This window comes from Vidua chalybeata, chromosome 5 (assembly GCF_026979565.1).
Source record: "Vidua chalybeata isolate OUT-0048 chromosome 5, bVidCha1 merged haplotype, whole genome shotgun sequence".
Classification (NCBI taxonomy): Eukaryota; Metazoa; Chordata; class Aves; order Passeriformes; family Viduidae; genus Vidua; species Vidua chalybeata.
Window position 1 is genome coordinate 38,444,225 of NC_071534.1, and position 23,479 is coordinate 38,467,703.

Here is a 23,479-nt window from a genome sequence, read left to right on the forward strand (position 1 = left end):
ACAACTTTATATGGTGGACCTAGTGGTTTCAAGTGTAATCAGCAAGTAAATTATACCAAAATTGTTGTCTTGATCTTGAAATTCATGAATAAAGATGTGCGAAACTTGAAAACACTATCAGTGCAGCACCTTTCTTCGGCTCCCCCGCTGCTGTTCACATGGCAGAACATTTTACTTTGCTCTCAAGCGTTTCGTTACAGATCGGTGCTCTCCCGTGTCTCACATCGACAGTAACAAATTGCTGCTCACCAGTTATACAGGGCCCCAGCGGACCTAAACTCTGCTCAAGTGAGTGGGTCTGGCAGTGACATTCCTCCCGTGCCTGGCTGGGCACTTTGCAGAGGCAGGGGGACAAAGCCCTCGCTCCAGCAGCTTTCCCCAGAACAGGCGCTGGTGACAGCGAACACGGGGAGGGTCGGCAGCCACGGGCAACAGGGAGTGTAAACAAATCGCCCGGCCGTTCTAGGGCGGTACGTCCATCTCTGCATTTTTTTTTTTTAACCACCCTCTCCGTTCTTTTTACCATGATACAGTCAAAACCAGTCAGGATGGAGATTAGCAGGGGGAAGGCAGTCAGAAAAGCGACGCCCGAGGGAAGATCTGAACAAGAAGTTGGATTAGGATCTCCTGCCCGGGTGGTTAGGTCGGGTGAGGTGGCGAAGGCGGACCGGCAGCTGACACGCCGTCGCAGAGGCTCCAGAAGGGTAAGAAACTTGTTTTTATCCTTTATCGAAACGTTATTTTTGAAGCAACGTAAGGCTGCATGCGCGGACACGTGATTTTTTTGTAACCAAGGCGCCTAAGATCCCCCAGGCCTTGCGATGCATTTACAGCGGGTGCCTCCCCGTTGTGCTTCCCCAGACACACAGCGCCGGCCGCACAGCACCGTTACCGGGGATCAGTCTTTTAGCGTGGACAACGCGGAGACAACAGCCCTCGGCAGCACCGCTGCGAGCGGCGCCGGCTGCCGACATGGCCCCCAGGGCAGGGCCGGGAGGAAGCGGCACGGCCGGGCGTTCCCCGCCCGCCCTGGGCGGCCGCCGCGCAGGCGCACGGCCAGCCGAGGGAGGCGGACCGGGCCGGGCCGGGCCGGGCCGGGCCGGCGGCGGGGCCCGGGCCCCGGCTCTGCGCTGGCCGCGGCTCCACCATGCCCGTGCGGTTCGGGGTGAGCCGAACGGGAGCGGGGCCACACGGGCCAGGCACGGCCCTGGGCGCAGGGGGCGGCAGGAGCGGGGCTGTGGCCGGTCCTGGGGTAGCGGGGAAGGGAAGGCCCCTGCGCTACGGCACCGGCCAGTAAAGACAGGAGTTCTGTCGTTCTGTCAGGTGACAGCGGGTCCAGGCTGTGTTTGTTCTTGAAACCATTCACTTGAAGACATAAGATACATGTGGTGGTTTTTTTTTTTTTTTTTTTTTTTTTTTTTTTTTTTTTTTTTTTTTTTTTTTAATTTAACGTTATTTTTTGGTGCGTGAAATGCTTCCACGTTTTCTCAGCAGTACTTTTGTTCTCCGACGGGGGTGGGTTTGGAAGATGCAGAGCAACCTGCCAGCTTAGCTCATGCTGCAGCAGCGTATTGGTGATTTTCCTCCCTTCGGAGATCTGTTACCGGCAGGAGCAATGAAGCACGATGTGCACCGGTGGCCTGACACGACTCCTCTCTGTTTGCTGTAGGGACTGAGTGAATACAAGAGAAACTTCAAATGGAGAAGCCCAGAGTTTTGTAGCCCATCCCAACAGCAGAAATCCTTGTGGGCAGGACTTCGGTCGGATCAGTTTGGTAAGTGCCCCTGGAAACTGTGCTCTTGGTTGCAGCCAAGGCCTGGAAAGCTTCACTGTGATGAGTGCATGGCCACAGTGAACTGGTAGTGTTTACAGTTTGTGCACTTTGAAATTAAATTAAAACCATAGTCTTGGTCATCATTTAGACAGATTGTGGTTTTGAGCTCCATATTCTTTTTGGCTACTGAAACTTTATTTTCAATTAGTGCTATTTATATAAACCTTATAAAAAGGAGTTTCTGACATGCAGCATAAACTAAGACCCAAACATGAAATGCAGGTGCAGTGTTAACCCATATAGGTGTGTTGAGGGTGGGATTGGTTTATCTGTGATGTATGGAAATAGTAAATAAAATTCCATTTTTAAGAGGAGACTAACTTGGGGCAGAGTTTGATAAGGTAAAATTGTTATGGTCCGAACAGGTACAGCTAACTGAAAGAGAAGGTCAGGCACTATAGCGAAAACCTTGTGATACTGTAGTGTAGGATTTAGGGATTGTAGACATTATCATGACAGGGAAATGTGGGAATAGAAAGCAGCAGGAAAAGGAAATAGCACTTGGATTGAAAGGCCTGTAGGGAGCTGAGGAAGAGGGTTAAGGTAAAGAGTCATGACAACTGCAGTGCTCTGAAAAAGAGTAGTAAAAAATAGTAATTATTGTAGTGGCACAAGGCAGGGTAAAAAAAAATAGGTGTAGTTCACTGCAACTGCAGTCTGTGTAATTAGAGTACAATGCATTTATTCCTACAATAATAAGTGTTCTAAATTATGGCCTTGTAATTAAGAACTGACTACTGACAATAGGGTTAACCATGTTCTTTTCACTGGCTGTGTTAGTTTTCTTGTTGTTCAGCTCCCAGAATCAATTTGCACAGGATTGTCCTGTGGACATTTCTGCTTTATAGGGTTTAATCCAACATGGTTCTGGACCACCATGTTCCTGTCTGTTTAGTGGAAAGGAAAGTCATTTGCAGGTAGGAAAGAACACAAAATTTCACAGCCATGCCCATATTTCATAGTCTGTCGCTGCTCCAAGCTTTCTAGTAATAGGTTGTGTGATAAACTTTCAGTTTATTGTTGTTATAGAGTGATATTATGTCTTCAGTGAATGTTCCTGTTAAATCTAATACGGCTTTTTCTCAGGAATCACGAGAGAACCAAAATTCATTTCCAAGAGAAGGGTACCTTACCATAATCCGCAGATTTCAAAGTCCCTTGAATGGACAGGAGATTGTGATTTGAATGACCCGCTGGAGACTGAAGCTGCAGAGTTGCACACTGACCACAACAACGATAATGGAAATCAGGAAAGACTTGAAACACCAGAAGGACCCAGACTCCCCTCCAAAGTTCAGTCACATGTGGTAGATTCTGGTGGTGAAATAACTCTTGCCCTTGCAGAGAACAACATGAAGAAATCACCCTCAGAAGCTCCACCAAATCAAAATGAAGCATTTTCATCTCCAAAAAAGGAATCAGAAAAAATGGGTAATGGGGTAAGGGAATAGTTTTTTTTTTTAATTGACCAGTCTAAAAATTACTAACAGTAATTTCATACCCATGCTCAGACTCTCTCGTCCAACTGTTTCTCTCTTTCCTTGGTTTTGTATTTTGATACTCTTGTAGCTTCTTTGTTGGGAGAATTGTAGATTTCTTAATTCAGTAGAATTTGCTCTTCATTTGCATCTTTGGAATGTGTCATCACTGCTGATTTCAATTAAACAAGGATTTAGCCAATAATATATAGATTTTTGGGATAGTTGACTATAATGAGAAAATGTACTTTTCATTCATTTTGTTCTTGAAACCAAAACCCAAACCGTTGTTTTGAAAGTGTGTATTGAAAGATGTTTAAGTTGCAAAATATGCAGGAAAGGGAACGATCATATTTTTTTTCTTTTTTTTTTCCATTGTCAGTTTCACAGAGCCTTTCAGAGGAAAGCAGATGTAAATATCCCCAGAAATTCTGAATATCAAAGCCAGTTTGTCTGGAAGAGTCCTCATGAAAAGTCACCAATACTTGCAGCTGAACAGGTAACATTATAGAATCCAAAAAGCAAATTAATACTTTCTTTTACGTATCAGCAAAGTTTTCCTTTCAAAAAGATTTCCTTTTTTTGCTCTTTTGGTGGAGATCGACGAACTTTAATGTTGTTACTTTTTTTTTTTTTCTCTCTCACTATACAAAAGTGTAGCATAATTGGATTTGTTTCCATGTGATTCTTTATTGTGGTTAGGCCTAAGTATTTGTTCTCCTTAGGCCTTATATTTTGTTCTTTCTAACAGGGTTCTGTTCTTCTGTTTGCATTAATTTATCTGTGTTGCACCAGTTTCTTATTCTCAGTCTCCGTCTCTGTGCACCTACACTTCTAAGCCCTAAAGTGTGTCTCTCTAGTGTTTTATTCTTTCGTGAGAGCAGCTTATAGTTAAAAGTGGAGTTTTCTGATTTTAAGATACTCTTGTGACATTTTAATGCATCTCATGAGCTTTTGAGCTTTGTAGGGTTGAGAATGCTGCTTTTTCTGGTGAGACCACATAGAGTAACTGAGTGTGAGACTGCTTTTTGTTTTCAATTAACTGTTACTGGGATCAGGACTTAGGAGACTCAGTCTTTTGGTCATTCTACAGTGTAAAGCAGGCACTTCTGCATTTGTTTTCTCTTTCTTCAGTAAAGTCTTTCAGAGGCAATAAATGTTGATAACTAAGATAATCCTATCCTGTCTTTTTCTGTTGGAGTACCAAGCAGATAGATTTACTGCAGGATATGTTTCCCAGCAGCCCGTTATCCAATGAAAACTTACTGAAATACATGATATAGAGAAGTCAAAGGACCTTTTGAGGAAGAGGCAGTTTCCAGGAAGTCACCTTATGGAAAAAGTCAAAGAGAATTCCATTTAATTATGTGTGCAATCAGTTTGATAATTTCATTATTAATGCTTGTAAGCACTGTGCTTTTTTCAGAAGAAGACTTTTTTTTTTTACAGCTTACACAGAAGAAGAAGAAGAAGCAGTGAGAATAAGTCTGTAGGCATTACACATCTGTGGATAAGTAGAACCTAGGGAAAATTTAATGATAAAATTATACATATTAACAAATTTTTATTGTTCACTGAGAATATGATGTGATTGTAAATATACCTCAATACTGACAATCCATTTCCCTTGAATTGATTCTGTGAAAATATCAAAGTTATCCAAGTTAGGTTATAATTCAGACCTAAATTCTCATAGCAAATCTATGGAAAATGCACGCTTCTCAAATATGGCAAGGTTGTGAAATTTGGAATCCCATGACCACATATTAGGCAAATTCTCTACCTGGATTTATAATACTGTGGTAGTTGAAAAGGATTGGATTTTAATTTGCCCAAGCTCTAAGCATCCACCTCTAAAACTCCTTGCAGTTTTCTATTACTTATGAGAAGGACATGTACTGAGGACTCATATGGAAGTTTTATGTCATGCCTTTAATAAAAACATGATCCTACATACAGCTCTGAAGGTGAACAAAAAATAAACTAAACAAACAAACAAAACCTCCGATAGTAAATTTTAGTAAGAAGAGTGTTTCATCACAGGTTTAACTGTGTCTGACTTGGTCACTTTTAAATGTATTTAAATTTCTCTTCAATTTCTCCTAGAAGTTCATTAGTCTACACATGCTGTATTTGTACAGGTGACTCTCTCTCTGCTCATATGTGAGTGTATTTGTGTGAATAAGTTAACAGATTTTGAAAATTTAGCCTTAAGGTAAACAAATCACACTTCTTTTCTCTGTTTTGTTTTCTTCCTCCCATGTAGCTGATTTGCAACACAAAGAAATCTATACCTCCAGTTAAACCTCCTGCCATTACTTCTGAAACTGCATATGATAGAAATTCCAAGGGGTCTCCTCCCGTTAAGAGTCCACAAGAGAGAGGTGTTACAGAAGAGAAAGAATTTCTGGTGTGTTAACAAGTAAATACTTCTCAGAAAGAAAAGCTTTATCAGTAGTTCTGCAGTTTTGATCTATTCTGTATGGGGGTGGGTTTAGGCTGAAATTATTAGTGTTGCTAATGACACTGGATTCAGTAGTGGTTTTACTGTAAAAGATGGAAAATAATTCTGTACAGCTCTGCTCTTTTAGGGGCTCTGTAGTGGGTCCTCTGTAGAGCATTTTTTTCAGTTTAACGTTTTAAGTTTCTGAGTTTTGAAGTGATTTTATTTTTTTGCTGTTGTTCCCAATTGATGCTTTTTTTTTAGTAATTAGGATAGTTTCTGTAATCTAAATCTTTAATTTATACTCTGGTACCAGTGTTGTGTCTTGGTGTGCAGTAGGGCTAGATGGGAGGTCTGGAACTTTTTGAATGTCGTAAATCAGAGATAGTGAATTTTCTCCCCACAGTGGCAGGCAGTATCTCTGTATTCTTTTCATGTCACCTGACTTTGCTTCCACTGGGCATACATCTTCCTTTTTTTTGCCTTTCTGAGTCAGCTGCCTTATGACCTGTTCCAAAAAGCTGTCATTCTGTTTTTTTGGGAATCTTCTGGCCTGGGTTGTACCAGCTGTGTGGTGCCCCCAGTTAATCTGGGGTCTCCTCACCACCCATCTCTGTTGCTGGTGGAACAGAAAGTGCCGTTGTGAGACAAGGTGTTCATTAGGACCACTGATGAGCTAAAGGTGTACTTAACATGCAGTGCCTTGGCTTAAACTAAGCCATTGATACTTCTGAGGGGATTGTTGGCTTGGAGATTTTATCATTTAAAACTCAGATCTGCCCAGTTTTTAATATCCCACCTGGGGATGAGAAATTTTATGTCCCCTTTTGCCTCGTAGTAGATATGAAAAAAGCTCGAAAAGCCTGAAGCTTTCAGGAAGCATTTATTTAGTTTTAATACTGGAATTTCAGGTCATTTTTCAAGAACAGCTAAGAAATGAAGTAAGAGGAGTCATGAGAAGGGAATTTTTGTGAAAATGCCTAAAAACTTGTTGTTTATACCAATACCTCATCTCTGATGAGTATCTTGAAAAAGTTCTGGGGGATTTTGGTGGGCTTTTTTATTTTTTTACGTTGAATTTGAACAATATCTTTGAAGATCTCTAGCAGAATCAGAAGTTACGCATTGCATTTCTGAAATAATGAAATAATCAGGAAAAAAATCTTTGGTGCAAAACCCAAACAAATCAATCTCAACATTTATATATATATAAAACAAAATAAATATTTTAAAATTTGCCTTTTGGACTCGGGTTAGAATGTGTAGCTATCATATTTTATATCTGTGTTTCATGTGGAATTAGTTCTGTAAAGTGGTCACAATAGATCATCTAGCTAGAGTGTTGCACTCAGTCTTAACTTTGGCATTTTGCTAGTTTATGTTAGCAAAAGAATGTGGTATATTGTATTAAATATTCAAAATATTAAGTATTTTGTATTAAATATTCAAAATAGCTAACAAGAAAATTAACTGTTTGCAAGTTCTTGATGTCAAAAGAAATAAGAGGGTTTTCAGATTGTTAGCTAATGTGGTATTTTTAAAATTATCTTTGCCTTAGAGTAAGAGGGAAGAACCGTTTCAAAAACCAGCAGAAGATGCAACAAAACAAGGGAAATCAGAACAGAAACATCCTAAACAAAATAATAAGCAACATATCAGTCCAAAGCCCCTCACTTTACATACAAGTCGTGGGTATGTATAAAATAGGAAAACCTAGACTAGTGGGTAGGCGTACAGCAGCCCAGTATTTAGGATGATGGACTGCGGACCTTTAACCACACCGTGCTGCAGTTGCAGGGGCAAATGCTCCTTGCAGTGCTGAGATTGAGCTGCTTGTGGGTATATCTAAACCTGATGTTTATTTCCATCCTCTCCTCTGGGCAGTGGAAGTGGAAGCTTTGTAAACACTCCCATTCAGTTGAACCTTGTGATTCAGTAACAGTAGTAGTAATGAATACAACATGAATGAAATAGAATCAGTGCAGTGCTGCTGCTAAACTTTCCACTGGTGCTTTGGAAGTTGTAGTCACCTTTCAAACTACTTTATCTACTGTGCCCACTCCACACCTTAAAACTGTGTTGATTTTACTTGATGTCTGCTTATTCTGATCTGTAAAGCTTTGTGTGCCTGAGTAACAAAAGCAAACACACAAGGTAAAGGAAAGAAATCTGTCCTGGTTAGAGTAATCTGGCAAGCATAGAAATGAGGTGAAATTGTATGTTATTGAGTGCTATCAAAGTATCTTTTTATTTCTGCCACATGCCTACATTGCAAGAATTGAACTCGTATTTCCATTTCATATACATCTGAGATATGTCAAGAACAATAAAAGCCAGGAAGTAGACATTTCAAATGCATAGATTATTCCATCTCTCCTGTGTTTCTGCTTAATGTATGCCCAGCAATTGCTTTCATTCCTTGTAGCAGTGTTAAGGCATTAAATTGAAGATGGGAGGGAAGACTTACCTGCTTAAATGCTGGTGGATATTGGGAGTTGATTACAAAATGATCACCCAAAATTCTATGAAATGAAATTGGTTTATAGAAAAGTGAGTAGATACAGTATAGCTAAAACCTTTGACTACTTGGTTTTCATACTTTTTGCAGTAGTTTGACTCAGTTTTGCAGTGAGTAATGTGCAAAATTCTTGATCATTTGCTGCGTCTCTTTTCATATAAGGGCAAATTTCTGCCTCTTATGCCTTCAGTGTAGTAGCACAAGACAAAATTCTCTTAAAAGTCACTGGGCAAATAGCTGTAAAAATGTGCAAGTTCTCAATATGCAGACAGGATTGTTACTTGTATGCGAGCTGTGTTGCAATGCATGGCCTGCTTTTGCTTTTTGCAGAATGACTGGGATTCAGGTTCAGCAGTATTGTGTTTCTTGTGCTAACCCATTGGTTTTGCAACCAAAAGTGAAGGATTTCTCTCAGTTTTAAAGAAAAGGACATACTGAGAGAAATTTTGAATATAAAGGGTTTTTCGACCTTCATATTGTTTACAAGGTTCATTTTATTCTCTGACTTCAGTCTTTTATGACCTATTTCTGAAGAAGGATTGAAAAATAGGGCTTTTCCACCCTGTGCTGAATATATAAAAATATGTAAAAATTAGGTTGGTAATGTTCTGAAGCATGATTAAATCCAAAAATATCTTTAGATTTAAGCTGATACATCCACAGTTCAGTGCTTAAGGACTCGAAGTACTACTTACTGCCTGCTATAGGTTATATGCTATTAATTTTTCTGTGTTTGTATGTGTGTGGCAGAAGGGAAACATGAACCCATCTTTTCAAGTACTGAGGCCTTTTGAAGATCAAAGCCACTAGGATGAATTATACTGACCAGTGTTCTGGCAGTCAGATGTTTCTAGCCCCAGCAGCTCACCCCACCCATATGTAGAGTGCATCTAAAATGGAGTTCATAGAAGGAAATGTCTCAGACACATTAATGCCAAACCGAGCATTTTTACTTAAATGTACCTTCATCAGTGACTTAAATCAAGGTCCCACACTTTGCATTGAAGTAATTGAGGCTGATGTGTGTATTTTGTTCTGGCTGTCAGAGCAAAAGCTTCTGGTGGAAGTGTTGCAAGGAAAAAACAGTAGGAGTAAGTACTTGAAGGACTGCCAACTGTGAATAAGTATTTTTCACAGCTTTCCTAGTTGTGTTGGTTTGAGTTGTTGTCTGTGCATGTTTTTTGTGTCTCACTGGCATTTAGGTGCAGGTATATTTATGCTTGTTGAGTAACTTTAAAAGTGTTCTTAAAGAGTATTCTGGATATCAAACTTTACTCTTTTTTTTCTCCTCATTCTTGATTTCTTAGGAAGATGAACACTGAATATAGGTCAAAATTTTTGTCTCCAGCCCAGTATTTCTACAAAGATGGAGTTTGGTCTCGTATTAAGAGTAAAGCTCACAACCAGGTGAGTATTCTTAGAAAATCTGAAGCCCAGTTGTAACACAGAAGTGTTCAAAATACAGGGCTCAGTGATAGGGGATTCCAAGTGAATAAAAACAAAAAGGATAACATATGTATCAACCTAGGTTGGCTTTATGGTCAGGCTCAGTTCAGTAGCTTACCGTGCATGAATCCATTCAAAGCAGTCCACTGAATTCTGTCATACACAACATAAAATAGAGAATTTTTCTTGTAAGTTTCAGTCTGTGTATTTTCTTGTACTTTATTCAGAAGCTGCAATCCATATTATACTGTATATGGAGTCATTTGACAGAACTGTGAAAATGCTGAGTAGCTTCAAGATCACAGCATTTCTTAGCATTATTAAGTGTGATTCCCGAGTTAGTCAAGGAAATCAAAACCATTAATAGTGTGCGAAGAAACTGCTAGAGCTAGCTCTGCAAGTCTGATTTCACTGAATTGACTTAGTCTTCCCCCAGCTGATAGAGGGAGCCTTTGTGGGGCACCTGTGTGTGGAAAATACTTGGAAATGTGAGTTTCCTCATCAATTTGGACCATGGTGATGTGGAAGGTAGAACTGGAGGAAATGGTTCTAGGGTGATGGGTTTTGATAATACAGGTTCTCTTTGAAAATAAGGAGAATTGCAGGAGTAGTCTGGTACTTCAGTTCTGTGTTTTCTTGCTAGATTTAATCTAGCAAGTAATTTTCCTTTTAGCAAAAAGAAAGAATTTCAGAATACGTACAAAATGCACAATGAGGAGTAGATCTCAATATTTAAAGTATATTAAAGTATGAGATGATTCATAATCAGAATTTGTGTATGAATGCATGAGACAATCCATTCTTTGTAAACAGCCTCAAGAGGACGTTAGAGGGCTGAAAAGAAGCAGTATTTTAATTTTTATATGCATTGATATATGCATATAACTAAGTAACTAAGATTGCAAAATGTTATGAACTATTGCATGCAGCATAAGTGGTATACTGAATGTTTCTGTAAAATATGATGTCATTTTTCTGGCATATAATACTTTAATTTGTTGAAGCTGCATCATGAAACATTCAAACCAATAAGGAGCAGTGCTCAGCTTCAAGAGCAATTGACTGGTAGGCAGCTAAAGGGTGGGCCTTGGGATATAATGTGTTTGTGGCACAGTCAGCTGGGAGGAGTCAGTGCAGTACAGTGAAAGAATGAGGAGACTGCAAGTGAAGGATGGATGTTAAACTTTACATGTGGCATTTAATTAGAGCGTATGAAAAATCAAGGATTTTCCACACTGTCGAGATATGTTTGGAGTGCATCAGACTTTTCCACAGAGATTTTCTTGCTGAAAAGGGAATTGCAGGAAACTAGAAAGAAGCTACTTGGCATGTGGGTGACTTTCTGTCCAAAGCAGACTTTCTGAAGTTCTGAGTCCAAACAGGCAGATACCATAATGGAATCCTGGTGTGACCGTAGCCATAGTGATTACTTGTAGGCTGCTTCTCTGCAATTTATTATTAAGGATGCTTTTCAGCAGTTGAACAAAAAAAAGTCTTTTCTAATTATGCTTTTGAAAAATTAATGTGGGCAATTCGTAATTGCATTAGGACTCCCTAGGGCCTGTGTCCTGCTGAGTTAATGCTGCCTGCTGAGTTGCTGAAGGAAATGGTTGTCCTTTGTACTTCTTCACAATTCACAGGAGACTCAGTATTCTTCCTCCCCCTGCAGTACCCTGTTACTCTGGATTTACATTCCTTCTGTTCTGGCTATCATAATTAATTTTTTATTCTTCTTGTTAAAGTGAGTAATCCAGTAAATTGCTTGCACATCAAACTTCAAATTCTCCTTTGAAAATGACAAGCATATCTTTTTAGTGGGCTATTCTTTGGAAGTTTAGTGGGTCGAGTTATGGGATGTTAGCTGGATATCCATCTGCTGCATCCACTTACTTTAGTGGGATTAGCTGAGTTTAGCCCACTAACTCTGTTCCTTACAGGAGGAATGATGTGAAATCTATCATGAAGGAAGAATAAAAAAGAAAATCTATGAAAATGTGGTAGAGGAAATGTCAGTATTACTTTCCTGCTCTTTGGCAAAATACTTATTGCCTGTGGACCATTTTTTAGTAAGTCAGAATTCACACGATATCACAAAATTGTTTTTAATAATTTAAACATAAACTTATTGGTTTTGCTTTTTCTCCCTGCACTTTAATTGTGTTTGGGTGAAGGACACAAGACAGCAAATGTTTAAATGGTCTTAACTGTTAAAATGATGGTGTATAATGTTTGAAGAGGGGGGTTATCACTTTTATTGTTTTGGAGTAAAATTGACACCTGAACAGTTTTGTATCTCATTCTTGCAGTTACTGATAGCCTAGAAAGAATAACTTTGGTACTATGTCTTGCATACAGTAGCACCCAGAGTTCTTGTATTAATCTTAACTTTTCACTAATGTTTATGTAGCTAGAGACAATTGCAGTGTTTGCAGCATACAAACTCAGTATTACACCTACGCATAGATCTGTTGATTTGAATTTATCATAAATTAGTGGGGAATGTATTTTTGAGCGTTGATGTTTTGAAAGCTAAATTAATTTCCTCAGTCTTGGCAAAAAACTGGTGGAATGCCAGTGCTGACTGTACTTGTTTGAGAGCTTTTTATTGAATCTCAGGGAGGCAGCATAGAGCTATGTTGACAGGTTTTTAGTATTTAATTTCTTACTTAGACTGAAGTAAAGTTACAAAGATGATAATAGTAATACCACTCTTGAGTGTTGAGAACAAAAATAAGAAATTTAAAAATGACTCTGTATTCTTCTCTTTAGGCATCTCAAAACAACCTAAATTCCATGTGGTATATGGAGGTTGGTTGCATCCAAGTTCCTCTTTCAGTGTTTGGAGCACTGTGTTTGAGCGCTGATGGAAAAACTAGAATCCAGCACTAAACTCATTCCTAGTTACTGCATAAGTTTTTGTGCTTATGGAATGAATAATTGCCAATTTTGCTTTGGCTTCATGGCTCAAACACGCTTACTGAATATATTATATTTGCTTTCCTCTTCTTACATGTACTGTGGCATGCAATGCAATGTTTGTGCTATGGCTGGCCCTGTATTATGTATTATGACTTGCTTTTCTCTTCTAGCTGCCAGTAGCTAATGCAAATATTTATAGTAGCCTAATAGTGAAGTTTAAACAGCTGTGAAACTTATGAAACCTTGATGTGTAGGTGAGAGAGCTTCGAGAAAGAGCAAAGGCTTATAGGCAACGAGTAGAGGGAACACACTTCTCCCGATACCATTTCAATCAGATCCTGTCTGATAATAACAGTCTTTGGGATGTGTCCTCAACTTCCAGTTCAGAAGAAGGAATCAGCAACAACATCAGAGCACTAGATCTTGCTGGGTAAGATTGTCGTTCTTCCCTGTTACTCTGCAGCTTTGAAAATGAGCAAAATGCTGCATGTAGATTTGTATGGAAATAGTTGTTTTTTGAGCACTTCTCATAATCTAATTTGCTGTTTAAATTGAAAATACAGTCCTAATTTATGTTGGATTTTTGGAAAGGGTAATATAGAAAGAGTCTTCATAAAATCTAGTTTGCAAATGTGATGTGCTTAAGCATCAGATAAAACTGCAGTGGCAATTTAACCATTCATCATGTCAACCATACTAGTTTTTAATGTCTGAGCTGTTCTTCTTGCAAAGAACTGAACTGGATGAGTGTGTTCTGTATAGACACATGTATATTGTGCAAATCTGTAATAATACAATCTTTCTTACCCAGTGTTTCTGAAAAAGAGGCTGCAGCAAGCCCTTATGTGCTACAGCAACCTGACTCCAGAGAACAAGCTCATCAGGACAACACAAAGAAAGACATGTCAGATGCTTTAACTGTTCCAGTCAAAAGACGTTTAGTTTGGGACGAACAAGAAGGTACTGAAGAAAGGGAAAATGAACATTCAACAGAAGAGAAGGAGGAAGAAAAGTCAGATGAACAGGCTGCAGTCATGGCCCAGCAATTAGAACAAAAAAAAAAGGATGCTAAAGAAGATAAGAAAACTGAAGGGTAAAACGGAATGGTTTTTTGATGTATATATATGTATATATATATATACATGTTTGTAGGTTAAATAGTTTTTGTATTTAAGAAAGTGTAAATTGATATGGTAGTACTTCTGTTTTGAACAGTATGAGAAAGTTTAAGACACTGAGCTGGTTAACAGAAGTGGACCTATCATTAAAAATACTAGATTTCTAACTTGCAAGACAGAAGTTTGTAGACTCGTGAATGATTCTAATGTTTTTCTCCAGAATGATGAAATATGCAGTATGGGCCTCTTAGAACAGCTGCCAAGTTTAGTGAAAATTAAAGCTCATGATTTACTTCAAGTTGACAGTGTAGAATTTGATAGGACAGGATACATGCTAATATTATACTTAGGCATCTATTTTTCTTAAAAAAAAATCCTGGACAAAGATTAAGGACTTAGAGGAAAAAAATAACTAATATCCACCGGTGATTATGTTACTAAGCACAGGTGGGAATAATGTGGAGGGGTATACAAATATTGGGAGATCAGCTCAGTATGTGCATAGTATAGTATTTGACATTTAAGAGATCCAAATTGTATCTAGTTTCAGAAGTCTCTGGCTTTTTACTGTGTAAGTTTTGCATACCTTTTTTTGTAGAATGATTTTTTAGTTTGATAGACATTTAATTCTGAATAGCTTTGACCCTTGTAACCATGTCAGCTATACATTTTATATTCCTTATTGCATCTTATCTTTGGTGTTGCAGCACTAATGAAAAGTAAGAAATTGTAATTGTCTCCATATGGAATAGTACCATGTATTCAAACAAAAGAAAAATACTGAGATGTTAGACTTGAACAAATATTAAATGCTGGCTTTCAAAACCATCATCTAGAAATCTTTCTAAGTTTCTGTTTAATTCTAGAGGTAGTCTAGTTCCAGAGATGTCTCTGATAGACATTGTCAATTTTCTGTCATCTTGCAGTGGGTTTCTGTGTGTTCTGGGATGTGCACTGGACTCAGCTATGCAGAGCAGCTTAATGCTTACATGTTACACCTTCTTGAGAGCTAGAAATGAGGAATTCTTTGCCTAGATGTGTCTTTCACGAACTGATAGAATCAGATTTCTCCACATTGTGGATATGCTGCCACCTCGTTTTGAAATGCACCTTGAGGCAGAGGACTGTAGTGGTAGTGCTGTTGTATATTATATATACCTATATAATGTAAGATATATTTATATATATATTTACATCATATTATGATGTACATTTAATAAACTAGAGTTACAGAAATTTGGGTTATTTGGCTTCGTTTCTACTCCATTGACTGAAGAATGTCAACCCCACACTCCCACCTCTAAGGCAGCAACCACGTTCAAAGTTTTTCTGGGTTCAAAGTTTTCCAGCTCTCTTGTTGAGCCTCTGTATTGTGCAGCAGTATGCTCAGGGTTTTTCAGGACAAAGGGAGCCTGGATTTATAGCTTGAGACTGTTCAAAATACAGAAATTGAGGCTTAAGGGCTGGAATCCAGGACTCCCCTTGGCAAACAAATGTATTAGCTACAGGCTGTTGAGATGCTAAGGCCTTAACTATCTTGCCTTAGGCTTCATTGTAGGAATGGATTGGAAACAAAGCTTGAGTGCAAGACTCCTGAGTCCGTCCTTAGCTAATCCTTTAATCATTACTCATTTTTTTCAGTGAGAATGCCTTAGTATTGAACACTTCTGCAGCTGTGTCAGATTCTTCTGTATCCTCAAGGAGAGGCAGCAGGCACACTACTCTGAAGCTGAGATCTCTTGCAGGAACCCCAAGGACTCATGATTGCTCTACTGCACCTGTTGGTAAAAAGACTTGCAAATGCAAAGCAGTATTTCAAGAACTAAAGAAAAAATACATAATTGAATTAATTTATTAGGTTATTTAATGTAATAAGGCATTTTTCATTTTTTCCAATACAATAGGAGGCACTGTTTTAGCGTCTGCTTCTAAATTCAAGTCTTCATCTTCACCTCAGAGAAAGCAAAACTTAGCAACAAACCCTACAAAAAAAAGGTCCTTCCAGGTGAGGAAGAAAAACAAAAAACAGACTTACCATTATGAATTTTAGGAATGTTCTTTTTAAGTAATAATGAACAATTTATTTAAGAAATCTCTTTCTTGAGTTTTTAGTTGCTGTCTTAAAATTGTCAGTATCTGTGACTAAAAAAGCCACGTCTGAATACTTAGGTTTTTTTGGGGTGTCAAAGGAGTTGAGACGACTGGAGTGAGATTAGATGTGTTTCAGTTTGGCTTCTTTGGCTAAATGCACAGGATCCATTTACAGAAAAATAAAAAGGTTGCCTTTAGAATTTCCCCTTAATGTTATTGTAGCCATTGATATAGGGCACAACTCCAGATTGCTTGAGCTGGAAGAAATTCAAGAGGGAGAGGCTGGGTGCTTATTTAAAAGGTAGGTTAATGTGCCATAATAGTTTAACTTTTCCTTTCCTTTACTTTTGTGCTGCTTCTACTTTGCAGCTTTGGTAGTTACTAAAAGAAAAATAGAAACATCTGGGAGTTGTTATCCTCAAAATTTTGATAGTTTCTTGTCAAGTTCTGCTTGCGCCATGTTCTACAAAGAGAGCTCCATTTAACTGCAGACATCCTCTGTAGTAAGTTCTGTAACAGAAGCAGACAATTGCATGAGAAGTTGGTTATGCTGTTATAAAATCTAAAAAATCACAGTTTTAGAAAATAAGCTCTTGGTTTGACCTGATTAGATTACTTTCAGTCCATGTTAAATACTTTTTATTAGGAGCAGATTTTCTTTGCACTCACAAGCTTGGAAAACTTTTTCTTCTAGTACTTGCATGAGAAGTATAACAGTGTAAAGTCAACATTTGCTGCATATGCGAGGGTCTGTACTTGGAGGCTGTATATGAGATGTTGTGGTTTTGTGCTTTTTTTGATCCTTCCTTTTTTTCTTTCTATTATGTTTGTAGCCTGATGTGAAAATGGAAGCCACTTCACTCTTTAACTCTGCACCTGCTGGGCTGGGAACTGTGGATCCTCTGCCACTTAGGCAGGATCAGTGGCCTCCTAACAGGGTTGCTGATGAACAAGTTCCTCTTGCTTCCACCCATCAAGAGCAGTCAAAGTCATCAAAAAGCCGCTCTATGCCTTGCTGGAGTCCCTCTCATCGTATTCAAGGGACTCTTAAGGATCCAGAATTCCAGCATAATGGTGGGTTTTGTTTATTACTGTGTTAGAGTGATGCGGAGTATAAATGACTACCTACAATGCAGTGCTCAGGCCAAGAGGTGCTGAGCTTGCCGCCTTACAGTATCTACAAAGAATGTGCTGTTTATAAACAAAAGCTTTTAAACTATATGGCTGGTTAGTCTTGCTGAGGAAATGTGCACAACATCCACCTTAGTTTCAGATTCCGCTGATATCACTGTATTACAGTGATCAGTTTGTTGACTGATTTTGCTTTATTAATTCCAATAAATACTACTAATGAGAATAATTTGGTTTAGCATGAACAGCTCTAAATTTTAATATTTAAGCTGCAACCTGGATGGTGTGACACTCTTCCAGCTGCAGTTGACAACTACAGTGTGTAAGTGGGACCTTTTTGATGTAGTATTATTTTGAAAGAGTTGTGGATTTCTGAGAGGTAAGCTCCTTAAAATTATTTCTGCAGGATAAGGAAACTAGAAAACTGTCTCTAGAAGGTTTATTGGATATTGAGGAAAACATTTTCTTGGCTGAGGACGGATTTTGTACTGAAGCATTTCAAAAGTTTTCAACAATTTTTAAGGGTACTGGGGATGTAAATTTGATAAAGACTTCCTGTCCCCTTAGTCTCTATTTCAGTAAGATTTTCCATAGCCGCTTCAGGTCCCACAGTTCTTGGTCCTTTGATTAGAGGAGATTAGCTAAAAAGTAGTATTTCCATTCTAGAACAGAACAAGCAGTTGTCAAATTAAGCGGGAAGGTGAAATGCAGAGAATTTCCTCAGAAAGGTTAGAATTTGTGCTGGTTTCTAGTTCTGCACCTTGAGTGCAGTTCATAAAGTGACTTGTAGCATGTACCAAAGAATAGTATCTTGAGAAGAAAGCAGAGGAGCAAGATTCTTTTACCTCATCTTAGGGTAAAAGAGTCTGGTAGAATTTTCATGTGTACTATTTATAAGACTCTTGTTTTGGAAATAATGTTACAACATTTTTAGATGTTCTAAAATGAAATATTATCCTTGGTCTGTTTTGAAATTATTCAAAACTGTGCCTTTTGACTTTTTGTCCTAGGGAATCTTGGCAATCCAAAAGTGAGAACTTTCCAATTGCCCCTTCAGAAAAGAAACTGTAATGATGAAGGTATTTCTTGTCCCAGAGTATTACTGTAAATCATGTATGTAGCCTAAATAAATTTTAACTTTTGCATGAATGTGAGATGTTTCTAAATGCAGTAAGTAATACTGGTTTATGTGTTTCCCTGAATAGCTACAGCGTATTTTTATCAAAATAATTTGAATATGTTCAACCTAGTAATCTGAAGTAGGAATATGAAGGTTTAGGGTAATATGAATAAACCATTAAATGTGGCTGAAAATTAACAGACCATTGTGGCTCTCAATATGGTTACCCTAGGTTGGTTGGTTCCATACCTTAAATTGTTTCCTGCCCACACATTTTTAAGCCTTTGTGTTGATAGCAACCAAAGGAAGCTGCAACACAGCCCAAATTGCAGCTGGAGTAACTTTGGTTGCAACTTTAAAGGTACCACAAACTTCAGGATAAAGGTTTTACATGTGAGACTTTAGCCCCAGATATGCAACATAAAATGATCCCTCTGACTTTAATTTTCCCACTTGTCCTCTGCTCAGTGTGTTAGGGGTGTTTATGGCATGCTCCTATTCTGATTACTGTTTCGGGCTTTTTTTTTAATGTTTATTTTAAAGTTAATCTACGAGAGCAGCCATTGCACAGCTGCATCTTCTTGGCCTTTTTGTGGGCAGACACAAATAAACTCTTTCAGTAGCATGAGTCAACCAAAGGCACTGTATCTGTCATATGCTTCTTCTTAGTGTGGTGTCTGAGGTTGAGCCTGGTGTGGTGCTGTGCTAGTTGCAATCACCTGTGTTTGGTTCAACTCAGAGTATGGCAGAGCAGGTTTATATCTGAATCTGATTGCAGTTTATTTATAGTTATACCACCAAAAGCTTATTTTTGTACCCCTTGGCGCTTCTTTCTCCTTGGGTTTTAACCAAGGTTCAGGCTGATTCTCTGTTTTACTCATTGCAGTTGGCTGCAAAATATGTGAGTGGTGCAGATGGCTCAGCCAAGCTTCTGTGCAACTGCATAAAACATGCAAAATCCTGTAGTACTCTGCAGCTTGCAGCACACAGATTGCTGCCCACAGATTAAATGCTGTAGCTGCTGTTTCTTTTTTATTTTTCCCTGTGAGCTGAATGGTAATGTATGAACTTGCAGAAACAGGTGAAATGGGCCAGCTCACAGATATTTTTTATGCCTATATTTGTTCAGGTACAAACCTGGGAGTTATTCAAGTGACATGTCGGTTTGCAGAAGTGCAGTTCAGTTTTCTTGTACGTGGGGATATAGTTATTATACAGAGTGTGTGTGATCCTGTTACAGGTTATTAGGATCTCTGTATTTTAAGAATTTAGAAGCTCTGCTAAAAAGTTAATTCAGACACTGACAGAATACTGGTGCTGTTTGGATTGAGGAATTTTTTCCTGTTTTTTTTTTTTTGTTGGTGAGGACTCTGGTAGCTAGTGATACAGTTCTTTCTAATCCATTGCAGGAGAATGCATGTAATTAAGGTCATTTTTCATAGAGAGCATCTTGACAGACCTGTAGCAACATTTTAATAATGCTGTTGAAGAATTATAATGTGCTTTATCAGGCAAGCAACATCAAGACTGATTAGTTTCAGGAGTTTTACTGTGTGTGAAATGGACCCTGTATTCAAAAGGAAGACCCTTCAAAAGTATATTTCTGAAGCCTGCTTCTTCTTGTTTTTGTGGTAAACTTCTGTTTTCTTCAGAGGACACGTTCCTTTTAGCAGCTTTTGGCACACTAGCTGGATTTGGCACAGAAGGTCTCCTCTTGGCAACATGGTTTCTGAGTCATATTATTCTAAGGTTGTCTGCTTTGCTTGAAGCAGTGGGTTGCTTTCAAGAATATGTCCTTACCGGAGTCTAATCTATATAGATTTCAGTGGCAGAGCAACAATGCCTGAGGTCTTCTGACACAGGAGAGTAAAGATCAAGGTGACTTGGAGAATTGGGCATTTCCCAGGTGAACACAGGGGTTTCATTCTGGAGTTTTGCGAGAGATGGGCACGTAACTCTCTTAAACTTACCTGACATACTAGAGGCTTCCTTGTGAGGTTCTTCTCCAGCATGTCAGTTGCTAAGTAATTGAATCGAAGTGTACTGTGGTACTGTTTTAGCATCCATTGTGAAAGAGGGCATAAAAATATTCAAAAAATGTCAGCTGTATTTGAATATGTATGTTTAATCTTCCTATTTACGTTTTCCCTTCTTGCTTTCCCCACAGATGACAGGTTTTCTGAGATTTCTGCTCGCTCGGCAGCATCTAGTTCTCTTGCGTCTCAGATACTGGAACGAGCTCAGAAGAGGAAGGAATTCTGGGGCAAGGCATAGTCTCTCCTTCCTGTTGTACAGAAACTATTCTGTAAAATGATGTATTTTGTATAGCTTGTAGTGTACATTTTAAAAAATTGTGATTGTAGGTTTCACACAGCATCTTTTCACTTACCATTGATAAGGCCCAAGTTTTAGGACTTGCCATCCCAATTGAAAGTTAAGTATTGAAACTGATGATGTTGAAAATTAATGTTCTTTATGTCTGAGAGTTAGGTCTTACTCCACTATGTTACAACAGCCTTGTAAGGCTTTACTTTTTTTACAGTGCTGTGCCACCTTTTGACACTGAGATATTTTTTTTTATGGAACCTGTGTGTGACTTTTCAAGGTATTCTGCAGTTGTGCAGTATGATCTGGAACAGTATTTGGGGGCAACACTATTGTTCACCAAATATCTCAGTTGCTTTATTTTATCAAGTTATCTTAAGGGCAGCTATGGTATATGTGTTTATGTTACTGTATGAATTGTTAGCATAACACAGTGCTGTAACAAAGAGTTACTACATTTACTACTTACTGCTTTTAACCTTTTACCAAAAAATTCGAATGTCTTAATGACACTAACATAGAGTGTCATTAACTGTAGAACAAACAGGAGTTTAAGAAAAGCGAAACATTATGGTTTGTTCATTGTCCACAGGTTTTTGGCCAGGATGACTGTCAGAGTTCAGAGTGTACAGTACTGCAGCTTGTCAGCTATGTTGATATGAATGCTTGTCTTGTAGACTAAGACACGTGTTAGTGTTAATTTCATCTTCTCTAGAAAAAGCGAATTCAGCCACCTTAACCAGTGGTGTTCCCCAGCTCCACTTCAAACTCAGGTATTTAGGACTAGTGATCTTTCTAAGTAAACTCGAATGATTTTTTTCTTGACTTTTATATTTTAATTACCTCTTATCTGAGTTTCCTGTTTTGGAGAGACTGATAGCATTATGATTGTTACAGTGAAAAGTGTTTGTGATTTATGCTGACAGCTCATTTTATCTTTCCAAGTGATGCAGACAAGTTAAAATGAAGTAGAGGAAATAGGTGGCTAGCAAGCAGTTTAGTTCTCAGTTTGGCTTCAGGTTTTAATACAACCTAATTTGAAAATTTTGTACAAGAACAATTTGAAATTCGTACACACTTGATTGCATTTTGATTTTGTATGTAATTATGTATGCATATTACTGAAAATAAAAACTGTTGTTTGCTTTGTTTCTATTTAAGTTACACTGGATATGTTGGCAGAGCCTATTACATTGGCATTTCTCTGTTTAGTTCTCTGTTTCACCTGTTCAGCTTGAATATCTGTGGACTTAAGAAAGACAAGATGTTACTCAGAGCTGATCTTCAGAAAGAGTAATTTATTGAAGCTAGGTATGTTGACACTAGAAATCACAAGTGGCTACAGGTATTTTAAATGGTGACTCGAAGCAGATTGGGAAAACCTGGAAAGGCTGCAATGCCCAAAGGGTCAGTCCCCAACAAATGATTTTATTAAAGAGTGAGTGAATTTGTGCTGTCCAGTACTGATCATGTTAGAAAAGGGTGTTTGCTTCTTCCAGAAATTGTATGTTACAGTAGCTTCCTACCAATGGACTTGTTTGAAACAAATCCAGGTATTTTATTTTATCTCAAGGGCTTCTGGGATTGTTCTGTGGTGTACACTTAATGTGTAAGTTTTAATTGGTCATAAAATTTCTACTGAAAGGGAAAATATGTAACAGTGTTTATGAAAATTTCTGATTTTCCTCTAAAATGATAGTTTTGTAGTGGAAAACCTAAGGGCTAAAATATTTTTGTTCAGTGTGGTATGTTACTGTGATGTGGGTGCATTAATTTTGTGGTACCTATCTACATTATTCATATCAACATGTTCTCCTTGTTTTCCTGGCCAAGACCTCTCATCATCTGTTATTTCTCTGTTAACTGACTTTTATGAACTGTGTTCTCTTTCTTTGTTTTTCTATGTTTGCCTGTTTTTCCTGGCTGACAGCTCTGTCAAGAGTTTTTTTTGCAGGTCTGATTTTGAGGCCTGTAAGTCATAGATACTGTAACACCATATGTGCCAGTTTTGCTTATAGTGTTGTCTGTACTGGTACAGGTGAGTCTGGTACATCTTAGGTAGCTCTGAGTTTGTTAGATGTGTGCAGTATGGTGCAGTATTGATTTCTGCCAGGGAGAGGGTAGGTATGGTAAAGGAGGGAGACATTTTTGTTGCATAGGGGTACACACCAATTTAGATGTTAGAATGAAAGCTCATGGTGTCTCACACATCAGTGGACATTATTACCCATCTAAACAACTTAATATTTGCCTGAAATGTTCTAATTGAATTACTTTTGGACAGAAGTTTTCAAAGGGAAATGGTTTTGAGTTATGCTAGTGCAAAGCTTCTGAAGTGTGTTCTGTGGTCTTCAAAGCAGATGTAAAATTCTTTGTGCCAGTTCTCTGCTATTGTTTATCTTCTTCAAGAAGAAGATGGCGTGAGAACTTTGGTTTTTCTAAATATTTCAGACCAGCCTTCAAACATATTTCCTGTTGCTCTTTCAAGCAAGCTGAACATGGAAAAATGTTCAAAAGTGCACCCTTTATTAATAATTACAAGTGTGTGCTGTGCACTGAATGTGTATTGTTTTCTGTCAAGGAAACTTCAGAAAAATAAGGAGGAAGGCAGTTGCCAATAGGAGATTTATCTCAGGAATAAACAACCTTTTGAGCTTGTCAAATTAAGGTCAAGATTTACAAAACCAGCACATTAATAACTGACCCAGTCAGTAAGTGTTGAATGTCTTCAGCTGCTGTTCCCAACTTGTCACCAACTGGTCAAGGGAGGTAAGGGAAGACCTCATTGCAGTCTGCAGCTTCCTTGTGAGGCAAAGAGGAGGGGCAGACACTGATCTCTTCAATGTGGTGCCCAGCGACAGGACCCAAGGGAATGGCCTAAGGTTGTATCAGGGGAGGTTTAGGTTGGATATTGTAAAAGGTTCTTCACCCAGAGGGTGGTTGGGCACTGGAAAAGGCTTCCCAGGGCAGTGGTCACAGCACCAAACCTGTCTGAGTCCAAGAAGTGTTTGGACAATGCTCTCAGGTATATGGAGTGATGCCGCTTTTGTTTGCT

General features: G+C 38.5%; 1 protein-coding gene across 5 annotated transcripts; it reads left to right on the forward strand.

The window, feature by feature from the left end:
* Positions 1-100: 100 nt before the first annotated feature.
* MDM1 (Mdm1 nuclear protein) lies at positions 101-21,579 on the forward strand. Of its 5 annotated transcripts, none has more exons than XM_053942176.1 (15): positions 101-704; positions 1,670-1,775; positions 2,922-3,274; positions 3,696-3,812; positions 5,580-5,723; positions 7,315-7,448; positions 9,582-9,681; positions 12,490-12,528; positions 12,894-13,069; positions 13,451-13,732; positions 15,399-15,541; positions 15,662-15,762; positions 16,682-16,922; positions 17,990-18,058; positions 20,267-21,579. In XM_053942176.1, the coding sequence occupies exons 1-15, from the start codon at positions 525-527 to the stop codon at positions 20,371-20,373; spliced, it is 2,292 nt and encodes a 763-aa protein (XP_053798151.1). In that variant the 5' UTR covers positions 101-524; the 3' UTR covers positions 20,374-21,579. The 5 variants fall into 5 exon arrangements, with proteins under 5 accessions (XP_053798151.1, XP_053798153.1, XP_053798152.1 ...); XM_053942179.1 differs by lacking the exon at positions 101-704 and adding an exon at positions 1,089-1,165; XM_053942178.1 differs by lacking the exon at positions 17,990-18,058.
* Positions 21,580-23,479: the final 1,900 nt, after the last annotated feature.

Coding starts and splice junctions, on each gene's coding strand:
- MDM1 (XM_053942176.1), top strand. CDS start 525: ATGATACAGTCAAAACCAGTCAGGATGGAGATTAGCAGGGGGAAGGCA. Junction 13,070..13,450: donor AGAGCACTAGATCTTGCTGG/GTAAGATTGTCG, acceptor TTTCTTACCCAG/TGTTTCTGAAAAAGAGGCTG. Junction 16,923..17,989: donor TCCAGAATTCCAGCATAATG/GTGGGTTTTGTT, acceptor TTTTTGTCCTAG/GGAATCTTGGCAATCCAAAA.